The sequence below is a fragment of the Mobula hypostoma genome, chromosome 30 (assembly GCF_963921235.1).
Source record: "Mobula hypostoma chromosome 30, sMobHyp1.1, whole genome shotgun sequence".
Lineage (NCBI taxonomy): Eukaryota > Metazoa > Chordata > Chondrichthyes > Myliobatiformes > Myliobatidae > Mobula > Mobula hypostoma.
Genome location: NC_086126.1, coordinates 3,458,296 through 3,483,195, shown reverse-complemented (window position 1 = coordinate 3,483,195; position 24,900 = coordinate 3,458,296). Strand labels below are relative to the sequence as shown.

The 24,900-nt window shown below is 49.9% G+C and overlaps 1 protein-coding gene across 2 annotated transcripts in view; it reads right to left on the bottom strand.

Moving 5' to 3' along the window:
• mark2b (MAP/microtubule affinity-regulating kinase 2b) overlaps positions 1-23,041 on the bottom strand; it is a 167,930-nt gene extending 144,889 nt beyond the window's left edge. For both annotated transcript variants that reach the window (XM_063036473.1, XM_063036470.1), the window contains exon 1: positions 22,556-23,041. Coding sequence is in view for 1 of the 2 variants with exons in the window: in XM_063036470.1 (XP_062892540.1) it covers positions 22,556-22,600 (45 nt within the window). In the remaining variant the exon portion in view is untranslated. The remainder of the gene's footprint in view (positions 1-22,555) is intronic.
• Between the last annotated feature and the right edge of the window lie 1,859 nt (positions 23,042-24,900).

The following is a 24,900-nucleotide window of genomic DNA, read 5'->3' as shown; positions in this document are numbered from 1 at the left end:
AAGCAGCATCTATAGGAAGAGGCGCAGTCGACGTTTCAGGCCGAGACCCTTCGTCAGGAACTTTGATGTATGTTGCAGGATACATACCCCACCGCATTGTGCATCTGTAGACGTTTGTCAAAGTTTTTGGTGACGTGCCGAATCTTCACAAACTTCTAAGAAAGGAGGGGAGCTGCCGTGCGCCTTCTTTGTGATGGCACGTGCACGTTGGCCCCAGGAACAGCATGTTAAGCACAGCCAAGCTCATTCGACAAGGAAGAACCATTTCAAGAGCAGGTGAACACTGGCACCTTGAGACCAAGACCCCTCTTAAAAACATCTTCCAGCGCTCTGAGCCACACTGGAGTATTAAAACAGCTGTCGGGCTATTGAGCGGGAATGGACTCTGCTCACAACGTGGACAAGCACCTGCAAACACCTCCCCAAACCCAATACCACTTAACGCAACAGGACGATTGATCATTGTAAATTGTCCTGTGATTAGGTTAATTCGATGGGTTACTGCACAGTGCAGCTTATTGGGCCGAAAGGGTCTGTTCCAACTGGCATCTCTAAATACAACATTCACCACTTTCCGTAGACTTTTCCATTCCTGGGCACTGGCGTTTCCATACCACTCCTCCACTGTGCATCTATGGTTTTTAGTGACACCCCTCATCTTTCCTGTTGCCTGGGTGATCTGCCCTGCTTTCTCTTCTCATCACTCCCATCAGGGAGGAGGTACAGCAGCCTGAAGAGGGACTCATTTAGCGATTCAGGAACAGCTTCTTCCCCTCTGCCATCTGATTTCTGAATGGACAATGAGCACGAACACTACCTCATTATTCCCTTTTGTTTTTTGCACCAGGATTAAAGATTGGCGGGATATACAAGCCGATTGTGGACCCCAGGAAGGGCAAGACGAGGAAGCACACACCAATCCTCAGTGGGATCAGAAGTGGAGAGTGTGATCAACTCCTAGGTGTCAACATCTCTGAGGATCTAACCTGGTACCAACATACCAACGCAGCTATAAGAAGGCGAGACAGTGACTTTTTTTTTTAAAAAGGAGTTTGAGGAGATTTGGTTTGACACCTAAAACACTTGAAAACTTCTACTGATGTACAGTGGAAAACGTTCTGACAGGCTGCACCACCGTGTGGTATGGGTTGGTGAGGGGCAACTGCACAGTACCAAAGTCACAGAAAGTTGTAAAATTGGTCAGCTCCATCATGGGCACTAGCCTCTGCAGCATCGAGGACATCTTCAAGGAGCGATGCCTCAAAAAGACGGCATCCATCATTAAGAATCCCTATCACCCAGAACACGCCTTCTTCTCATTGTTGCCGTGGGAAGGAGGTACAGGAGCCTGAAGACACACACAGTGATTCAGAAACAGTTTCGTCCCCTCTGCCATTTGATTTCTAAATGAGCAGTGAACCCACAAAAAACTACTTCACTTCCTTAATTTCCATTTTTGCACTACTGTTTTTAATCTAACTATTTAACATACATATATACTTACTGCAATTTACTTACATTTTTCTCCATGTATTGCATTGTGCTGCCGTTAACAAATTTCACGACATATGCCGGGGATATTAAACCCGATCTGATTCAGATTTGTCATATGCACAGTGAAATGCATCACTTGGTGACAAAGTAAGTCGGGAGGATTGTACTGGGGACAGCCCGGAAGTGTCACCATGATTTCAGAGGTAACAATGCATGCTCACAACTTACAACCCGTATGGGCAGAGATCCCCACCACCCACGCCATTGCCTCTCCTTGCTGCTGCCATCAGGTAGAAGGTACAGGAGCCTCAGGACTCATACCACCAGGTTCAGGAACAGTTACTACCCCTCAACCATCAGGCTCTTGAACAAAAGGGGATAACTACACTCACTTGCACAGTTTGTTGTCTTCTGCACTCTGGTTGATCTTTTACTGATCCTGTTTACAGTTACTACTCTATAGATCTGCCAAGTATGCCCACAGGAAGGTGAGTCTCAGAGTTGTATGTGGTGGCACTCTTATATTAAAATTAACTTTACTTTGACATTGACATTAAACCGACAATTCTCATTTGATGGAGAATGGACGCGAAAGTACAGAGGAACACCTGGAGAAATTTCTGAAACGCCCTTTCGCTGCCATCGTTACTGTGTGGTCGGGAATCTTTCGGAGGGTAGGCCTCAAAATCCCCGGCCTTGCCTGCTTTTGGCGACCGAGGAGGAGGTCGAGTCGTTCGGACAGAGATGCCGCTCAGTACTCGGTGTCGGAGAGCTGATCAGAGCTCCAAGTTTTCGGATGACTCAGAGTCGGACTGTGGTCGTCATGACAGGGAGAGTTTTTCTTCCTTCTCCCGTCTGCGTGAGATGTGGGACATTTGAGAGACTTTAAACTTTACTGTGCTCACGGACTTCTCCATCAAGTTATGGTATTGTTGCACTGTTGTAAATGTATGTCATAATTATGCGGTTTTGTCAGTTTTTTCAGTCTTGGTCTGTCCTGTGTTTTGTGATATCACACTGGAGGAAATAATGTATTATTTCTTAATGCATGCATTACTAAATGACAATAAAAGAGGACTACGTGTCTTCATAATCTAAACCGTGCCTTTGGCATGTGGGAGGAAACCAGAGCACCTGGAGGATACCCAGTTACAAGGAGAACACACAAACTCCTTACGGACAGGGGCAGGGCAGGAATCAAACCCCGATCTTGCAACAGTGTTGTTAAGTGTCGGGCTCACTACTGTACCTCCATTTCCAACAACTTTCACGCCTTTCAACTATAGCACTATTGCAGAACAAATTCCAGCCCTAACCAAGGGTTGCATCCCGAATCGCCAACTGCTTATTCCTCTCCATTGACACTGCCTGACCCGCTGAGTTTTTCCAGCATCTTGTGTGTTGCTCTAGGTTTCCAGCATCTGCAGAATCTCGTGTTTATTGTACAGGGAGCTTCAGTCTGAGCCTGACCCCGACCCTGACCCTGGGAGTGTGTGGTGGGACGGTGTAGAGGGAGCTTCACTGTGTCTGACCCTGGGAGTGTGTGATGGGACGGTGTGGAGGGAGCTTCACTCTATGTCTGACCCCGGGAGTGTGTGATGGGACAGTGTAGAGGGAGATTCACTCTGTGTCTGACCCTGGGAGTGTGTGATGGGACGGTGTAGAGGGAGCTTCACTCTGTGTCTGACCCCGGGAGTGTGTGATGGGACGGTGGGGAGCGAGCTTCACTCTGTGTCTGACCCCGGGAGTGTGTGATGGGACGGTGGGGAGGGAGCTTCACTCTGTGTCTGACCCTGGGAGTGTGTGATGTGATGATGTGGAGGGAGCTTCACTCTGGATCTGACCCCGGGAGTGTGTGATGGGACGGTGTAGAGGGAGCTTCACTCTGTGTCTGACCCTGGGAGTGTGTGATGGGACAGTGTAGAGGGAGCTTCACTCTGTGTCTGACCCCGGGAGTGCGTGACGGGACGGTGTGGAGGGAGCTTCACTGTGTCTGACCCCAGGAGTGTGTGATGGGACAGCATTCCTCCAACCAATTTCACGTCATTTAAATCAGTGGTATTAAATTTCATGAAGGCAAGAATCTAAAAGATTAAGAAAGATGTTTTAGAATCTTCCTCTAACCTGCCCTCTTTCACTTCTTTTTATGCTACATGTCAATGCTTTGGTTGACAGAATTGATGGCTTTGTGGCCAAGTTTGCAGAAGATACAAAGGTAGGTGGAGGGGCAGATAGTGGAGAATGCAGAGGTGCTACAGAAGGACTTAGATTAGGAGAATAGGCAAAGTAGTGGCAGATGGAATATAGAGTCAGGAAGTGTATGGTCATGCACTTTGGTAGAGGAAATGATAGGGCTGACTATTTTCTAAATGGAGATAAAATGATTAATTTGCAGGTTGAGTTTGTGGTGAGGAAGGTAACTGCGATGTCAGCATTCATTTCAAAAGGACTAGAATAGAAAAGTAAGGATGTAATGTTGAGGCATTATAAAGTAATGGCGAGGCTTCACTGGGGAGTATCAAGAGCAGTTCTGGGCCCCTTATTGAAGAAAGTATGTGCTGACATTGGGGAGGGTTCAAAGGAGGTTGACAAAAATGATTCTGGGATCGAAAGGCTTAACATATGAGGTGTGCTTGATGGCTCTGGGCCTCTGCTCACTGGAAATCAGAATGAAGGGCGACCTCATTAAAACCTATCAAATGTTGATAGAGTGGATGTGGAGAGGACGTTTCCTATGGTGGGAGAGTCCAAGGCCAGAGGACACAGCCTCAGAATAGAGGGGCGTTTACTTAGAATGGAGATGAGGAGGAACTTCTTTGGGCAGAGGATGGCGAATCCAAGTTGCCACAGGTAGCTGCAGAGGCCAAGTCGTTGGGTATATTTAAGTCAGAAGTTGATAAGGTTCTTGACTGGTCAGGGCATGAAGGATTAGCGAGGAGAAGACAGGAGATTAGGGCTGCGAGGGAATTGGATCAGCCATGATGGAATGGCGGAGCAGACTCGATGGGCCGAATGGCCTCATTCTGCTCACACGTCTCACTGTCTTCACGTGCCCCAGCCATGGAACAGGCACAAGGGGTACGAACGGCCGCAGCTGTACACGTGGCATATTTGACGAAATGTCTCAGGGAGACTACAATTGCAGCAAAGTCTGAAGTTCACCTTCCCATGACACTCCCAGCAGGAGTGGAGAGTACCAAGAAGGAACACGCACTCTGCAGTCACTCGACAGAGGAGGAGTCAAGCGGTGAAACCACGGGCAGGTTCGGGCACGCACCGCGAAACCTGAAGAGCAGTCAAACCAGCCCTCGAGCCTCTTCTGCCACATCGGATCCACATCCAGAGTCTGAAATGCATCGTCTGTACCACCAAACAAACTCACTGACAAGTGCTGGGGTGGGACCGGTAGTCCGTGAATGTCGCCACATATAGTCTGACATCATCATAGCATACTCCAAAGCTCGTCAGAGCAACAGAGCACAATGGCAATGAAACAAACAGCAGACATCAGTACAATCACGGGTGAGGGGAGAGACATGCCAGTGCTGGCGGCCGGCGTAAACGCTTTACAGTGCCAGAGACCCAAGCTCAATTCCCGCCAATGCCTGTAAGGAGTTTGTACGTTCTCCCCGTGACCGTGTGGGTTTCCTCCGGGTGCTCTGGTTTCCTCCCACAGTGCAAAGACGTGCGCGTTATGTTGGCGCCAGAAACATGGTGACAATTACGGACCGCCCCCCAGCAAAATGTACTGCGTTGGTCATTGACGCAAAAGCATTTCACTGTAAGCTTCGGTGTACGTGGGACAAGGTAATTTATCTTTTAATCTTTCGTCTGATAGATCAGCACCTTCTTACACCTACTACCACACTCAGAGCTACGCAAGTGTTTACTCAGCAGAGCGATGAGACACTCTCAGCTCTGCTTATTCCATCCAGCTGCCCTGGGATTTGTGGGAAAAAAAAGGAGGTCAAATGACAGGATGGCTGATGGCCAAGATGAGATATCGCCTCAGGTGGAGGGGGAATAACAGAAAAACTGGATTTGCCAGTGTATGAGGTCATGAATAAACAGAACATTTGGCAATCCTAAAAACGTCACCTAGGCAACACTGAGCTCAGTCACCTACCCTACCCTGACTGCGAGCAGTCCAGCTGACTGATAAACCCAAACCTCGGCCATTTGGTGAGTTGCGTCGGGGGTTAAGAGCCCCTAGTGTGGGGGAGGGCGGGACTCTGTTCACAAAATCGAGGCTTCTTCCATTGAGGTTGAAGACAATGGTGAAAATGTTATGTTATGTTGAAGTTAATGAAGCCTAATTGTGTGCAGTCATGGTCATTTACCGACAGGAAAGATCTCAATAAGATTGAGAGAAAAAACTTACAAGGAAGTCGCCAGGACTTGAGGACCTGAGCTATAGGGAAAGGTTGAATACGTTAGGACTTTATTTCCTGGAGTGCAGGAGAATGAGGGGAGGTTTGATAGAGGTATACAAAAATTAGAAGGGGTATAGACAGGGTAAATGCAAGCAGGATCCCCCCACCCACCCACTGAGGTTGGGCGAGGCAATTAGAGGTGATGGGTTAAGGGTGAAAGGTGAAATGTTCAAGGGGAACACGAGGAGAAGCTTCTTCACTCAGGGGTGGTGAGTGTGGAATGAGCTGTCAGCAGCAGTGGTGGATGTGGGTTTGATTTCAACATTGAGAAGTTTGGATAGGTACATGGACAGGAGGGGTATGGTCAAAGTGCAGGCGATGGGAGGAGGCAGATTATCAACTGTTCTGTGCTGTAGGGCTCTATGACTCGATGATTGTACTGAATGACTGGCTAGGCTGGAGGAACCTGTTAGCCTACTCCTCTGCCTATTTTCCAGTTTCTTGACTGTGATCCAGCTCTCATTAACCAGAACCAAGGAGTCAACTACAAGGAATTAAATTCAAAACTAATTGGGGGGAAACCCAGTATAAAAGACAGGCTCTCCAGGAAGATGAAAAGAACCCATATAAGTATCTTCCAACTGTTGCAAATGCCCCCCCAAACCGAATACCTCCACTCTTAGCTTCATCTTGCCTGTTGCCATGGTAATCGGCCCTCAGTTTTCAGATCTTGTACTGCAATCGGGCTTACGATCCTACACAAAAGTCTTAGGCACCCTAGATTTTTAACATCTGTTTTCAGATGGTCTGGCCTCCACAGAGCCCCAATCTCAACACCATTAAGGCTGTCTGGGATTACCTGGAGAGACAGAAGGCAAGACAGCCAAAGTCTACAGAAGAATTATGGCAAGTTCGAGAAGCTTGGAACAACCAAACAGTCAATTTTCTTATAAAACTGCACGACAGTGTATCTAAGAGAATTGGTGCAGTTTTAAAGGCAAAGAGTGGCCACACCAAATATTGATTTGATTGTCTTTTTACTGTTTACTGCTCTTTATAGTAAATGCTTTGGATCTTTAGAAACACTTCATTTTTGAGACCATCTTTCCTTTCCAGAATTTTTTGCATGTGCCTAAGACTTTTGCAGGGTACTGCGTGTTGTAAAATTTTAAACACGAGATTCCGCAGATGCCGGAAATCCAGGGTAGCACACAGAGAATATTCGAGGATCTCAGCAGGTCAGGCAGCCTCTATGGAGGGGAATAAACAGTCAACATTTCGGACCGAGACCCTTAATCAGGTCTGGAAAGGAAGTGGGAACAGTCAAATTTCACTGGGGGCACCATTTTGAATTTTAACCTGAAGGGCCCCCCTCCATAGACGCTGCCTGACCTGCTGAGTTCCTCCAGCACTGTGTGCATTGTAAAACTTGTTGTCTTGCCACAGCAGTGCAGTGCTTTAAAAAATTACTACAGGTTACAATAAGAAATATTTTTAAGAAGTGCCAAGTAAGAGTGAAATAGCGAGAACTGTTCAGAAATCTGATCGTGGAGGAGCAACTTCACTGGACTGGCTGTTTAAAAACCTCAAATTTCTCCTCGGTCTCCACCAGAACTTAATCCCTCACAAAAAATGCTTGCGTGGGAACCTAGAGCCGAGACCGGCGCTCGCATCTCCTGCATCACATGACTCCACTTCAACTGCTAAGCCTTGCTGAGCACAAGCACCAAGGAACAGAAGCAAAGGCAACCATTCAGCCCCTTGCACCTGCTCTCCCACTCAGCGCGACTGCCTTGCTTGGGGTGGCCGGGGGGTGTAGTGGTCACCGTAAAGCTTTACAGGACCAACGATTAAGGATTCAATGAAGATTGTATGCGCTCCGCTTGACCAAGAGGGCTTCTTCCAACGTTCCAAATATGTACAGTACAGGGTTACTGAGTTGTGGGCATTCCATGTTGGCGCCAGAAGCATTGGTGACACTTGAGGGCTACCCCCAGCACACCCTTGGACTGTGTTGGTCACTGAGCAAAGTTACCTATTTCACCATATGGTTCGATGTACACGAGAGATTTGACAAAGGTGTGCAAAGTTATGAGGGGTACAGGCAGAGTGAATGCAAGCAGGCTTTTCCCGCTGAGGCAAGGTGGGACGACAACTAGAGGTCATGCGTTAAGAGTGAAAGGTGAGAAGTTAAAGATAAACATGAGAGGAAGCTTCTTCAGTTAGAGGGTGGAAGGAGCTGCCAGCAAGCGAGCTCGATCTCGACGTTTCTGTGAACTGTGGATAGGTATATGGATGGGAGGGGTATGCAGGGGTGTGGTGCTGGTGCAGGTCAATGGGAGCAGGCAGTTTAAATTGTTCGGCACGGACTAGATGGGCCGAAAGACCTGTTTTTGTGCTCTACTTCTGACTCTGTGACCAAAAGAGTTACGTGCCATTCCCTCTGCCCTGACCCCACGCTCTTCAATTCTTCCACTATCCACCAAGAGCCTTGAGCAGTCCTGGGGCGGACTGCGTGACGAGTCAGAAGCCGTCCGATGGGATCAGCACTCGCGTCTGATGGCAGTGCTGGAGGAAGAGGTCCCAGACCGGCCAGCGGGGAGCCAGGTAGGCGAGGCCTTCGGGAGACTCACTGAGGCAAGAGGCTGGAGTGTGGATATTCAGGGAATATCTTAACAAATCACAGAACAATAAAGTGATGAATGCAAAAGACTGCAAGTGTACTTGGCAGGGTACTAAAATCCTGTGCTGACCAACTGGTGGCAGTGTGTTTTTTTATTTTATTGAGATACAGCGCAGAACAGGCCCTTTCAGCTGTGCTGCCCAGCAACCCTCGAATTTAATCCTAGCCCAATCATGGGACAATAACCTACCAACCAGTACGCCTTTGGGCTGTGGGAGCAAACCAGACCACCCGGACACGGGGAGAGAACGTACAAACGGGCAGTGACGGGAATTGAACCACTACACCACCGTGCCCTCAATCTCTCGCCGCTGGGGTCGGAAGTCCCCGCCGGCCTCGAAAGGGCAGCAACCACACGGATGCCCAAGAAGAGCAGCCCAAGCTCACCACCAGAGGACATCTTTAGGGAGGTCAGCGTACATCAGTAAGGACCCTCACCGTCGGGGAAAAGCCCCCTTTCCATCGCTACCAGGAGGAAGGAAGGGACAGGAACCCCAGGACACACACTCAACATTTCAGGGACAAGCACCATCAGGTTTCCGAACAGTCCGGTCCATTTCCTCTCTTTCACTATTAATCTGCACGTGAAGGCACAATTTTGCACTACTTATCTGCACGTGAAGGCACAATTTTGCACTACTTATCTGCATGTGAAGGCACAATTTTGCACTACTTATCTGCACGTGAAGGCACAATTTTAAGCCGATTAGAGGAAAGTATTTGGGGGGGGGGTTGTCAGAAGTAGGTTGTTTTACACAGTGGCCAAACGCACTGCCAGAGTTCAGGGTCACGGTGAGAATTAATATCACTGGCATACATCATGAAATTTTTTTAACTTTGCAGCCACAGTACAATTATAAATGTAGGGGAAAAAACTGAATTACAGTGTGTATATCAAATACTTAAATAACTAGTGCAAAAACAGAAATAAAACAGGCAGAGGGGAAGAAGCTGTTCCTGAATCGCTGAGTGTGTCCTGGGTGATGGGGGTCCTCAATGATGGATGCCACCTTTTTGAGGCATCGCTCCTTGAAGATGTCTTTAAGGAGCAGTGCTAAGGCAGACTAGGGACATTTAAGAGACTCTTGGATAGGCAAATGGATTGCAGAAAAATGGAGGGTTATTTGGGAGGGAAGGGTTAGTTTGATCTTGGAGTAGAGTAAAAAGTCGGCACAACAAGTGTATTTGTTTTGTTCCATGTTCTTTGAGGTAGAGGTATACAGCAAGTAAACAGCCAGCAAAATATTAGAGGACATACTGTCAAGGTGATTGGAAGAAAGTATTGGGGGGAGGAGGGGAGGATAACATCAGAAGTAGGTAGTTGTTTTTACACAGAGCAGTGGGTTTATGGAATGATAGAGGCAGATACATTTGGGACATTTAGAGACTCTGGATAATAGAAAAATGGAGGGCCATGTGGGAGGGAAGGGTTAGATTGATCTCGGAGTAGGTTAAAAGGTTGGCACAATATCGTGGGCTGAAGGGCCTGTACTGTGCTGTAATGTTCTATTTTCAAGTTCAACTGTCATTCAACCATTCACATGAATACAGCCAAACGAAACAGCGTTCCTCTGGGCCACCGTGCAAAACAATACCAGTCATACACAGCACAAGGCACATATCATTACGACAGCAGGAAAACAGTCGCTTGAGTCTCAGAGTCGTGGTCTGCAGATTGCAACGTGTCGTAATTTTTGTCTTGCCTTGTACTGCCGCCACAAAACCATAAATGTCATGACCTACAGCACCGATACTGAACCTAGTCCTGACTTGCTGGAATCACACACGACCTGCCAGAGGAGCCTGGTGGAGCAGGCAGCACCCGTTCCGCAGGGGGGAGTGGACCCTCGACACTTTGGGTCACAACCCTTCCTTTGGACTGAAGGGACGGGGGGGGGGGGGGGAGAGATTGCCAGTTGAGGAATGGATGGGGCAAGAGCTGGTGGATCCAGGGGAGGAAGGAATGATTGATAGATGGAGTCCGGCAGGGGTGGGGGTGGGGGGATAAGATGAAGGCAAGAAGGGGTAACACATTATGAAATCTGATCAGAGAAAGCTGCTTGGGAACAAAAAGGATGCTCAACGTTGTGTGGTACAGAAGCGGCAAAGACCCTACAGAGGACAGCAAGGCCACTGAGGCTCACTGGGGTCTCCCTCCTCCCCCACTCCCCCCCATTTACCGGGAGCATTGTAGACAGAAGGCCTGAAGTATTGTGGAAGATCCTGACCACCCATCCTACAATCTCTCTGACCCACTACCGCCAGGAAGGAGGTACAGGAGCATCAGGACTGGGACTGCCAGACTGGGTGACAGCTTCCTCCCTCAGGCTGTGAGACTATTGAGTACCCTGCCAGCACTGAGGTCTCGTCACCAGGATAGCAAGCTGTTTACTGTGAACCTGTGTTGTGTACTGCAAGCATGTTGAATTATATTAACTTATCTGTGGTAATACTTTGGTTAATGTGCTGTGAACGGAACATCGTGTGTGTGTGTGTGTGTGTGTGTGTGTGTGTAACTTCAGTGGAAAATCACAAACACGAGGAAATCTGCAGATGCTGGAAATTCAAGCAACACACATCAAAGTTGCTGGTGAACGCAGCAGGCCAGGCAGCATCTCTAGGAAGAGGTACAGTCAACGTTTCGGGCCGAGACCCTTCGTCAGGACTAACTGAAAGAAGAGCTAGTAAGGGATTTGAAAGTGGGAGGGGGAGGGGGAGATCCGAAAAGATAGGAGAAGACAGGAGGGGGAGGGATGGAGCCAAGACCTGGACAGGTGATTGGCAAAAGGGGTATGAGAGGATCATGGGACGGGAGGCCTAGGGAGAAAGGGGGAAGCGGGAAGCCCAGAGGATGGGCAAGGAGTATAGTGAGAGCCTCCTGTCCCATGATCCTCTCATATCCCTTCTGCTGATCACCTGTCCAGCTCTTGGCTCCATTCCTCCCCCTCCTGTCTTCTCCTATCATTTCAGATCTCCCACTCCCCCTCTCAAATCTCTTACCATCTCTTCTTTCAGTTAGTCCTGACGAAGGGTCTCGGCCTGAAACGTCGACTGTACCTCTTCCTAGAGATGCTGCCTGGCCTGCTGCGTTCACCAGCAACTTTGATGCGTTTTTCAGTGGAAAAAGCATGCTTGCACTTACACTATCTATACCCATCAAAATTTTGTCTATCTCTATCAAATCTCCTCTCAATCTTCAACATTCCAAGAAATAAATTCCTAACCTACTCAATCTTCCCTTGTAACTCAGATCCTCAAGTCCCAGCAACATCCCTGTAAATTTTCTCTGCACCCTTTCAACCTTTACATCTTTCCTGTAGGTAGGCGACCAAAACAGCACACAATACTCCAAATTAGGCCTCAGCAGCATCTAGTACAACCTCAACATAATGTCCCATCTCCTGTATTCAAAGCCCTCACTTATGAAGGCCAACGTGCCAAGAGCTCCCTTTACGACCCTATCTGCCTGTGACGCCACTTTCAAAGAATTGTGATCTGTATTCCCAGATCCCTTTGTTCTACCGCAGTGCTCAGTGCCCCACCGTTCACTGGGCAAGACCCACCTGCTTGGTCCTACCAAAGTGCAACACCTCACAGGTCTCCATTAAATTCAGGCTAATTCTGCATTGTGGGTGGTACAGGCCCACTCCTGTGCTGTTCTTTCAAAGAAACTGCAGTCATACACACTTTGATTCTCTGACATCTTGACAGGCGAGATACAAACGCTTCCCTGCCTTCCTTCAAATGGGTAAAAATTCAAAAACGCGAGATGCTGCGGATGCTGGAAATCCAGAGCAACACACACACAAAACGCTGGAGGAACTCAGCAGGTCAGGCAGCGTTCTCAGAAGGGAATAAGGAGTCCACGTTTCGGGGCGAGACCTCATCAGGTTAAAGGTCGCCGGCGAAGTCAGAGCAGAGAATTCGGAGTTATTCATTCATCAAACGAACATCGCATCGTTCAGTGGAACTGGTTGTTTGTGCATATGACCAGCACAACCTAGAGGTGCGCTGGGGCAGCCCGCGAGTGTCATCGCGCATTCCAGCACCGACATAGCACGCTCACAACGCTTGGCAGAACAACGCAGACCACAGCGGCACAAAACAAGCCCCTCTCCCACCCACACACCCAGACCTTTTTTTATCTATTTACCCACTCAGGCAGAGCAGCTCATGGCCTGCAGCGTGCTTACAGAACCCACTGGTACACAGAATCATCAGCCCGAAACATCGACTGTACCTCTTCCTGGAGATGCTGCCTGGCCTGCTGCGTCCACCAGCAACTTTTGTGTGTATTGCTTGGAACCCCACAGCAGATTGGTCCCTTGTAACCCCAGGTTCAAGGTGTGCTCCTGACCACAGAGTCACAGAGCATTACAGCACACAAACAGGCCCTTCAGCCCATCCAGCTGATGCCAAACAATTATTCTGCCTGCTCCCATTGACCTGCACCACACCCCTCCCACCCATGTACCTATCCAAACTTCTCTTCAATGTTGACATCGAACCCACATCCACTACTTCCGCTGGCAGGTCGCTCCACACTCTGAGTGAAGAAGTTCCCCCTTCAGTATTACAAACACAAGACAATCAGCAGACGCTGGAAATCCAGGGCAACACACACAGAACGCTGGCGGAACCCAGCCGGCCAGGCAGCAGCTGTGGAAAAGCGTGAACAGCTGATGTTTCGGCCCTTCTTCGGGACTGGGAAGAGAGAAGTCAAAGGAAGAAGATGGGTTGGGGGGGAGGGAAGAAGTAGAAGGTGGCAGGGAACACGTGAAACTGGGGGAGGGGGTGGGGGTGAAGTAAAGACCTGGGAAGTTGATGGGTGAAAGAGATAAAAGGGCTGGAGGAGGGGGAATCAGACAGGACAGCGAAGATGACCGTGGAAGAAAGGGAACAGGGAAGACCACCAGAGGGAGGTGATGGGCAGGCATGAACGGTGAAGGGGAGCGGGGCAATTACCCGACGTTCAGCAAGTCGCTGTTCATGCCACCAGGTTGGGGGCTACCCAGACAGAATACAACCAAGTGTGGCCTCAGCATGGCAGTAGAGAACAAGACAGAATGGGAAGCAGAATTGAGATGGGCGGCTGCCTTCGATACTTCCCCCTTTCAGCCTTAACCCGTGGTCCCCAATTCTAGTCACATAATGGTGGAGTGGTAGGATGTTGCTTTGTGTATTTGCACTGCACTGCAGAGATGCAAGGACTAAATTGCCCTCAGATGTAGAGTCTGGACAAAGCAAGTGAAATCAACTGCATTCGGCTAGCAGAAGCACACACACTAACGTTCTGCTGCAGGCTGTGTGGATTCGATCAGACCGGCAACGACGCTCCCAGCTCGAGTAGGAACTGTCAAGAGCTGAGAAACCAGATCAAGTGTGTGCGGAAGTACAGACGGGTCTTGGGCAACTCCACTGACCACCAAATCAACAGAGGAAGCAGGTTGAAGCAGGCTGCTTGGCTGCATCTACTTGAGGCAGCCCTTCCAGACGGCGAGCTTTGGAGCAGTTTAAATGGGACTCTTGTGAAAGGTCAGCTTCGTCACGTGTACATCGAGATGCACGGTGAAAGGGGTCGCAGCACACACAAAATGCCAGTGCCAGGCAGCATCCATGGAAAAGAGTAAACAGTCGACGTTTCGGGCCGAGACCCTTCATCAGGACTGCAATGCTTTTGCATCTTTCCTACACGTTCCAAAATTCAAAATAAATTTATTATCAAAGCACATACATGTCACCATAACCCTGAGATTCATTTTCTTGTGGGCAGACCATAGCAGACCATCCAACTAGGGTGCTCAGAGTGTGAAAGACAAACTATGCAAATACAAAGAGAAAATAAGAAATAAATACACAATAAATATTGGGAACATGAGAAGAAAAGTCATTGAAAGCGAGGACGTAGGTCATGGAAACAGTTCAGTGCAGAGGTGAGTGAAGTTATCCACTCTGGTTCAAGAGGCGATAACTGTTCCTGAACCTGGTGGTGTGGGTCCTGAGGCTCCTGTACCTTCTCCCCAATGACAGCAGCGAGAAGAGAGCGTGTTATGGGCGGTAGGGGTTCCTGATGCTGAATGCTGCTTTCCTGGGATAGCGTTTCATGTAAATCCATGGGTAAAGACCTCTCTACCATTGAGCACATTGACATGAAACGTTATCACAGGAAAGCAGCATCCAGCACTAAGTTTTTGTATAGAATTTTCGGTTCAAGTTCCCAACACCTTCAAATTATGCCCCTTCACATTCGCCATTTCCACCCCCGGAAAACATCTCTGGCTTTCCACTCTGTGTCTGTCAAGTCACCTCTCCTCTCCCTTCTCTCCAAAGCGACAAGCCCTCACTTGGATACACTGGCACCTGCTGAGGGAGGGCCGCGTGGCCAGAGCAGGTACCACAGCCCAGTGGAGAGAGCGGAGCTCTCCCCTCACTAATCGTAACAAATGAACTGTCTTATTTATCAAGGATCAGTTTAATTCGTCATATGCCTTTCCATGTATAGTGGATTCTGGTCAATTGCTCCATCAGCAAATCAGGACAGCCACTTAGCTGGGACAACTCAAAGAACAAAAACCAATCGAGAAAGTAGCCAGCATTCCCTTTGTTTGAGACACTATGCCACTTAATTGGGACAGAAAACTATTGCCGAACAGTTTCTGACCGGCGCAGGGGTTCCCAGCCTTTTTTATGCCATCAAGCAAGGTGACCAGGACCCCAGGATCAGAACCCCCGAACTCGCATCAGATGCGTGAACTTGTGTGGCTGCTAGACACTACACCTTGCTTAATGCAAAGTTTTTAAATAGCATCAGTTGCATGTGTTGTGTTCAAAAAGCTGTGATTTTTGTAGCCAATAGTTGGTGATAAATAACAGCAAGACAATTTAAAACTTTTGCTCGCTGTGGCTTCAAGCATTCAGGCTTGAGATGCCAGAAACAGACTGCAGTGAAAATTTCACTACTCCAACAAGTTAGGTTCTACAAGAATTTGAAGGTATCGACAACATCTTGAATGTTACAATGAAAATGAAGATCTGGAGGATACAATTGTCAAAAGCACTGTATGAAGGCAGTCCATTATCCACACACAGTATCTGCACTAATTTTGTTCATTTACAGTCAAAATAATCGACCGTAAATTGGTTGTCCAACATATCCAATGAAAGTGAAACCTGTGAGGAAGAAATTTGGGTCCAGTGGTATGAGCAGTCACCACAAACTGGGGTCTTTCTGGGTTGCAAGAGAAACTCTGCAGGTGCTGAAAATCTGAGCAACACACACAAAATGCTGGAGGAACTCAGCAGGCCAGGCAGCATCTATGGGGGGGGGGGAAATACAGTCGATGTTTTGGGGGGACTGGAGGAAAAAAGCTGAGGAGTAGGTTTAAAAGGTGCTGGGGGGGGTGGGGGCAGGGAGAGAAAATCTCCAGGTGATCGGTGAAACCGGGAAGGGGAGGGATGAAGTGAAGAGCTGGGAAGTGGACTGGTGAAAGAGACAGAATGCCGTGGAAGAAAGAAAAAGGGGAAGGAGAACCAGCAGGAGGCGATTGGTGGGCAAGGAGATGAGGTGAGAGAGGGAAGGGGGAAGAGGGTTGGGGGGCATTATCGGAAGTTTGAGAAATCGATGTTCATGCCATCAGGTTGGAGGCTACCCATATAAGGTGTTGTTCTTCCAACCTGAGTGTGGCCTCATCATGACAGTGGAGGCCATGGACAGACGTAGCGGAATGGGAAGTGGAATTAAAATGGGTGATCACTGAGAGATCCCGCTTGTTCTGGCGGACAGAGAGTAGATGCTCAGCGAAGCGGTCTCCCAATCTACGTTGGGCCGCACCGGGAGTACCAGACACAGTATATGACCCCAACAGACTCACTGGAGAAGTGTCGCCTCTTCTAGAAGGACTGTTTGCGGCCCCAGATGGTAGGGAGGGAGGGAGGGAGGTGTAGGGGCAGGTGAAGCAATTGTTCTGCTTGCAAGGATCAGTGCCAGGAGGGAGATCAGCGGGGAGGGACGAATGGACAAGGGAGTCGCGTAGGGAGCGATCCCTGTGGAAAGCAGAAATTGGTGGGGGGGTTGGGAGGGGGCTGGGTGCGGTGGGGGGGTGAGGTAGATGCGCTTGGTGGTGGGATCCCATTGGAGCTGGCGGAACTAATTTCCATAAAATGTCGGCTAATTGGGGCAGCCGCTTAATTGGGCCAAAATGTACTCCCCGATGCGTCCCAGTTAACCAGAATCCACTGTATTGGGAACTTGCTGTGGTCTGTTGGTCAACAACATTCAACAATTATAAAGAACTAGATGGGAAATAAGTTTAAAGGCTACAGTACAGATATAGAATGTCGGTTGTCTGTCATATCCCATGACAGGAGAACTGAGAGGGTGGTGAGAGTGTGAAACAAGCTGCCATCAGAAGTGGCGAGCCCGATTTCACTGTTGAAGAGAAGTTTGGGTGGTAGGGGTACGGCCTGGGTACAGGTCAACGCCAGCAGGTAGTTAAATAGTTTCAGCATGGACGAGATGGGTTGAAGAGCCCACTTCTATGCTGTGCTTTTCTGTGACTCTGTCCGGGAGAACTTTTACAGTGGATCAGTCGTTGCAGTGGGGCTGTTCCACTCTATTGGCCTCAGAAGTCCAGTTGCAGTGGTGCAAGTCGTCGTCACAAACTGAAGACATCCTCAGTTTGCAGTGGACGATGTGACGTCTTCTGTGCCGTGTCGTGCCCTGGGCTCTCCGCCGAGCGTTTCAGAACGGCCTCCCTGGCCGCTGGGTCTTGGCGGCCCAGTCCACACGCCAGGACGGGTAGGTCCCCGTCTCACTGGGGTACGAGGCCGGCCGGCTACCCTCACCAGCTTCAGCCCATCTCTGGCAGCAGTGCACTGGGGTGTGGCCGCCGTCCTGTGCATGCGCAAAAGCACGCAAATCCCAGCAAGCATTTGCAATGTAAACAGCTTTCTATAAAGTGGTTGAAAGTGTTTACGGTGCAGTGATGGGGTAATAGATAGAGGCGGGGTGGAGTGGGGAGCAAACCACAATGGCAGATCAGATTAACTGCCTGGGGTAGAAGCTTTTAAGGTGACGTGAAGTTTTTGTTTTAATAGCCCCTATCTCACTTTTGAGAAGGCAGGGTTGGCAGTGACTGCAATGATTTTTTCTACCCACTTCTTTGTCCTGTAGTGATGGTAGACTGCAGCCAGTGGGACACCGGTTTTTACTGGATGGACAGGAATTCACAATCTAGATCGTTATGCCCTTCCACGTGCACTCTCCCTGTTTTACCTGATTTTGCCTCAATCACCAGCATTAAGCACCACGTTGTATGATGCGGGCGATCATAGTCTTTCCATGACCATGATTGTTCTTGGTAAATTTTTCTACACAAGTATTTTTTTTCTAACCATTGCCTTCTTCTGGGCAGTGTCTTTACAAGATGGGTGACTCCAGCTACTATGAAAATTCTGCAGAGATTGTCAGTGGTCGCATAACCAGGGCTTGTGATCTGCATCGGCTGCTCGTACGACCATCCACCACCTCTCCCATGGCTCCACGTGACCCTGATCGGGGGGCTAAGCAGGTGCTACACCTCGCCCGAGGGTGACCTGCAGGCTCGCGGAGGGAAGGAGAGCCACATACTTTCTTTGGTGGAGACGTTATCTCTAGCCCGACATTCATCTACCTGAGCGCACTGTGTAATTACCCCTGCAAGCAGGACAAGTGGTACACCTGCCCCGACACCACCTCGCTCACCACCATAGGGCCCTCCAAGGCCAGGTGACGCTTCACTCGAGAGCCTGTCGGGATCAGCTACTATACCGGTGTTCCCAACGCGGCTTCCGCTACATCAGTAAGACCCAACGCATCCTGGTGGGACCACCTGCCCAGCGCCTTCGCTCCGTCCGCCACGAAAGGCAGAATCTCCTGTTGGCCATCCATTTCGACTCCCTACGGCCTCCTCCACTGCCACAAGGAGGCCCGAAGACCCACACCTCAAGGTTCAACAATAGCCTCCCCCCCCAATGCCATCAGGTTCGTGACATACTTCAGATTGTACATTTCTCCTTCAACTCGCATTAGTTTCGTTATGTTTACTTTGCACACGGCGTTACGGTGCACCACAGCCACCACGCACACGTACCCACACTGCACCAGCACACGCGGATCCCAGATCAGCCACCTACAGACAACCCGAGAACATTTCACTCGACTCGAGTGATCACAACATGCAAGTTTTACTTTCCGTTATCAGCTTGTATCCCGTTGTTATGAGGCCACTGAAGTTCAAAGCATATGTACAAGCATTTTCCTGTGGGCATACTCAGCAAATCTATAGAATAGTAACTGTAACCAGGATCAATGAACGAACAACCAGAGTGCAGAAGACAGCAAAGTGTGCAAATACAAATATAAATAAATAGTAATAAATAACAAGAGCATGAGATAAAGAGTCCTTAAAGTGAGATCACTGGTGTGGGAACATCTGAATGGATGGGCAAGTGAGTGTGGTTATCCCCTTTCGTTCAAGAGCCTGACGGTTGAAGAGTAGTAACTGTTCCTGAACCTGGTGGTATGAGTCCTGAGGCTCCTGTACTTTCTACCCGATGGCAGCAGTGAGAAAAGAGCACGGCCTGGGTGGTGGGGGTCTCTGATGACGGATGCTGCTTTCCTGCAACAGCGTTTCACATAGATGTGCTCAATGGTGGGGAGGGCTTTACCCGTGATGGACCGGGCTGTATCCATTACTTTGAGTAGGATTTTCCATTCAAGGGCATTGGGGTTCCCATACCAGGCCGTGATGCATCCAGTCACTACACTCTCCACCACACATCTGTAGAAGTTTGTCAAGGTTTTCAACGTCATGCTGAATCTCTACAAACTCCCAAGTACCAGGAAATGTCCCCCAGTATGACAAAATGGACCCATCCTCAGTTTACCTCACTCAGGCCTTGCACCTTCCTGTTTACCTGCACTTTCTGTGTGACTTCAGTGCTGTTCTTTACTCTGTAACTGTGTTCACGTTGCAGAGATGTGATTAAACAATCTGCATGGCTGGCACGCCAAACAAACTTTTACTTACAAACACGGGCCAGGTCCCTCCAGCTCACCGAGCCACCCCACCGATTTAACCCCACTAACGAACCTACGCACTGGTAGCTCCTTTGGACCGTGGGAGGAAACCCACGCGTGCGCTCGGGAAGAACGGACCAGATCCCTTTACGCAGGCCGCTGGAACCGAACACCAAGCTACTACAGTGCCAGGCTAACCATGCAAACTGCACTACCATATCATCGGCGCACCTCCATTCACAGATTTGCCAGCTTACCAGCCCCGACTTGCTTTTCCCCCCGTCTGGCAATGGGAGGGAGGTACAGGAGCCTCGACTCCCACACCAGGCCGCCCACAGCAAATACAAAGAAACACAACAGTCAGCAAAAAACCAACGAACAAACCACCAGCGTGCAAGAAACTGTGCAAATACAAAATAGAAAAATAATAATCAAGAATGTTTATTGATAACATGAGGGGAAGAGTTCTTGAAAGTGAGTCCGTAGGTCGTGGGAACAGTTCAGTGCTGAGGTGAGTGAAGTTACCCCCTCTGGTTCAGGAGCCCGCTGGTTGAGGGGCAGTACCTGTTCCTGAACCCGGTGCTGAGGGTCTTTGATGATGGACGCTGCTGAGCAGCGCTCCGTGTAGATGTGCTCAATGGTGGGGAGGGCTTTGTCAGCGATGGACTGGGAGGGGGTGATCAAAGCGAGCCTGCCCCCCAACCTCTTATTCTAGCTTCTTCCCCCTGAAGGGCCTCAGCCCAAAACGTTGCCCGTTTATCCCCCGCTGCTGATGCTGCCTGATCTGCTGAGCTCCCCCCCCCCACCCCCCAGCGTTTTGGGCGCAAACAGTAGCAAGCTTCCGCCGACGCTCCTTCCATCGGGCAGGAAACGCACAACTACCCTCACTTGACAGCGAGGCAGCAACAGGCTCCTCGGATTCCACGAGCACGTTTAACCGGGGGGGTTGCAAACAGCCACGAATGTGCAGCAGCAGAGGCAGTTACAACGAGAAACCCAGACACACAGACCCCCACGCGTGCAATTACAGCCCCACTCAAGGAGACCAACGCTCCAGCAGGGAAGTAAATACAGGCAGCTTGGGGTAAATACAGGCAGCTTCCGTTTTTGCATATAAACAACGCATGTATGTCATTTTTTTTACATTTTACTTGGAGATACAGAGCAGAACAGGCTCTTCCGGCCCAGCAAACCACCAATTTAACCCTAGCCTAATCACAAAATAATTTACTCTGGCCAATTAACACATGCCTTGGTACGTCTTTTAGAAACCTATGCTCTGAGGGGAGGAAGGTGCAAACTCCTGACGAACGGCGCTGGGACTGAACTCCAAGTACCAATGCCAAACTGTTACTATGCTGCACTAACCACCAAGGTACCCCAAGAATAGACAGAGAGAGACCCAGCACGTTCTCAGTCAGCGGCCAAAGTACTAGGCACCTCCTGTACCCAATAAAGTAGCCAGAACCAGAACTGTCGCCGGCATGAGCTGGGAAACTTGTTAACTGGGTGTATGTTTGTGGTCTTCGGCTCTGCTGTCGCCGTAGGTTCAACGTGTTGTGCGTTCAGAGATGCTCTCCTACACACCACAACGTGTGGTTATTTGAGTTACTGTCACCTTCCCGTCAGCTTGAACCAGTCTGGCCATTCTCCTCTGACCTCTCTCATGGTGTTTTCACCCACAGAACTGTCGCTCACTGGGTGTTTTTTTTTGTTTCTCGCACCATTCTCTGCAAACTCTGGAGACTGTTGTGCGTGAAAATCCCAGGAGATCAGCAGTTTCTGAGATACTCAAACCACCCCGCCTGGCACCAACAATCAATCCAAGTCACATTTCTCCCCTATTCTGTTGTTTCGTCAGAACAACAACTGAACCTCTTGACCGTGTCTGCATGCTTTTTTGCATTGAGTTGTTGCCATGTGATTGGCTGATTAGAAATTTGCATTAACAAGGTGTTACTGGTGAACCAAATGCAGCAGCCACATATAGGAGCTCCATCCAAACCTTTTGGACTGGTTTTGCGGCCGGGCGGGCGGGGGCGATTTGGCCCCGACTTTGCAAAAGACAGAACAAACCTCCAGGAGCAGAAACAGCTTGCTCCAAGGCAACACAGCTAACACGATAGTAACTCAGCATGGTCACTGCAACTTTCAGAGAAGGTGGGAAACGTGCCTTGTGCAGAAGAGAAGGGAAAGGAGAATGGGGTGTGGGAATAGCAGACTTCAACAAATCTCACGGAGACCCCTCGAGCTAAACTCGGGTCAGGGGCGGGAGAGAGATCTCGGTGATGTTATCGCCATCCCGAGCCCACAATCAGGGGGTTCGAGGGGGGGGAACAGAACCCGGGAACCCCGCTGACAGACCCACACAGAGAACGGGACGCGCGGTAACATAGCGGCTAGCACGATTTACGGTGCCAGCACCCTGGGTTTAATTCCCAGCGCTGCCCGCGGGGGGTTTGCACGTTCTCCCCATAATCGGGCGGGTTTCCTCCGGGTGCTCTGGTTCCCTCCCACAGTCCAAAGACGTACCGGTTGGTAGCTTAGCTGGTCATTGTAAACTGTCCCGCGATTAGGCTCGGATTGAATGGGCAGCTCAAAGGGCATCTTCCACTCTGCATCTCAAATAAAGAGAGAGGAGACCCCAGAAACACTGACATCGCCAAGACCCAGGGGAGCAAATCCATGGAAATTTGTAACACAGAGAGCTCTCCTAGCCTGCTGCCTTGGGGAGGGATCGGCCCTACCCGAGCAGACAAGGGGAGCCCAGGGAAACAGACACCAGGGCCCTTGCCTCCACCGTCTCCCCCTTACCCCAGACCCAGGCAACCTCAGTGTGAAACATTAAAACGTGGCACCTTAATCCTAAAGCAACTCAGGCACCAAATAAACATCCACATTACAGTCAACAGTGCACTGGGAGCCAATAAAGCGAGCCACACTTACCTGGTCAGTCTCGTTGAGTGTAGGCAATGGTGTTCTCGTGGACATATCGATAAATTGAAAATCTCCACGCGGAAAAAAAAACTTTTAAATTAAAAAAAAACGAAAATATATACAACTTCTATTTTTTTTCAAAAAAAAAACTAGCTCAGCTGGTCGAGCCGGACATGGAAGGAAGAAAAAAATCACTAGAAGAAACTTTAGGAATAATTGGGCAAATTTTTAAAAAATGATCAGTAGTTTGGGGGGGGGGAATGGTTCACATGGAGGGAAGCCGCCCGGGGGTGCTGAGGGGCAACCCGGCTGGGGCGTCACTCGAACCCCGAGGCTTCGGGGCCTCCCGGGGTCGTTTTAAACCCGTCAACTTGCGGCGAGCGGGGGGATTTGCAGCATAAATACCCGGGTGTGTTTTCTCTCTCCTCCTCCTCCTGCACCCCACCTCCTCCGTGTGCACGGGCTCGGGCCCCGCTCCTCGTCCCGCCCACCCTCCCCACGGGGGACCCCGCTCTCCCGTCTCCTCACCGCCGCCGCCGCCTTCAGCGGGAAAAGCGGAACCGCTCGCACACTACCGACCCAGGGTCCGGCCCGGCAAAATGGCCGCCTTCGGCAAAGCTCGGCAATCTCCGGCGCCGCCGGCCCAAGCCCCGCCCCTTCTTCCCTCGACGGCTTCGTCGGGAAACCGCGCCCATCTGGCGCCGATCCGCCTCCCTCCGTCCTCTCATTGGCTGCCCCCTTTGACCAACTTTCCCTAGCCCCGCCCCCTGGCCGGAGCATGGAGGAAGAAACACGTCCCTTATTGGCTGCCTCGGCCCCCTCCCGCCCTCGCCCTGTCGCTGCCCGTTAGGCCACGCCCGGCCGTTCTCATTGGTTGCGTCTGTAACCACGCCTCCAAACTGGAATTAAAAAGAACCGCGCCCACCTCCGCTTCCTTGGAGACCACGCCCACCCTGTACCAACAAGCCCGCCCCCACCCCCACCCCCCCTTGCTCTCCATTTCGGGGATCCGCCCCCTTCACTCCCCTAGCCAACTACCTCCCTCTGCGTCAAAGCCCGTGCCAATGAGAGCCTCCCGCTCTCATTTTCCCTCGCCCCGCCTCCACCATGCCACACGTCACCGCCCTGACGCCAGCCACGCCCCTTTCCGATGCAGCCCAACCGTCGGAAACCCCTCGACCCGAGGATGCTCGGCAATTTTCGCCGCACTCCGGCCCGAGCAACTTTTAAACCCACCCCGCCACTCGGCAACTCTCGGAAAGTTCCGGAAGAGCTCGGTAATCTCCGGCACGGAGGCGATTCTTGGTTTGTGTGACTCTAACATTCGAGCTTGATGTACATTTGGTATGGTCCTTTAACCCACCCTGCAACTCTCAAAAGTGTCTGCAGACAATAAAGCAGCGGTGGGTTGGTGCCAATTAGTTTTCCAGGCGTAGCAAGTGAGTAACAATCAGAATCAGACTTATTACAAGATTTACAGATTTATGGTGCAAAATTTATTATTTTGCAGCAACACCTTAAGGTATTAAAAAACTACCATAAGTAATAAACATAAGTTAATATTGCAAAAGGGTTCATAAGTTCAAGATTGTTCAGAACTCTGATGGCAGAGGGGAAGAAGCTGTTCCTGGATGGGGTGCGTTATATATAAATGTATACATTTTTAAAATTCATTTATTGAGATACAGCACAGAATACGCCCTTCCTGCCCTTTGAGCCACGCCACCCAGCAACCTCCAGCTATAACCCTAGTCTAATCATGCAACAATTTACAATGACCAATTAACCTATTAATCGGTACGCCTCAGTCCTGAGGGAGGAAACCAGAGCACCTGGAGGAAACCCACGCAGTCACGGGGAAAAACGTGCAAATGTTTTACAGGCAGCAGCAGGAATTGAACCCTGTCACAGAGCCCATAAAGCGTTGCGCCAACCGCTACGCTACTGCGCCACCCTCGTGGGTCTCCAGGGTCCTGTACCTCCTCCCCAGATGGCAGTGCCTGAGAAGAGGGCATGTACCGGATGTTGTGGTCGTTAATAGGTTAATCCTTAGCTGCTCCCACATGGTGGCAGTTCACATATTGTACAAGCAGGGTTATCAATAAAGTTGAGTTGAAGGTCCTGCCTGCTGGTGTCCTTGTGTGCTCTGCACCGTCCCTCAGTATCGAACACAACATGATATCAGAAGTGGTGGACAGTCAATGAATTCAGGCTACAGAATGAAGGAGATTCCCCCATAAGCAAGAATTGACAGTAAGACTTGTTTCGCTTGCATACACCTATGGAAACTATCCAGCAAATTATTTTGCTAATTCTATGCACCATTAGGCAGAGTTGAGAGGACTAGCCAGGGT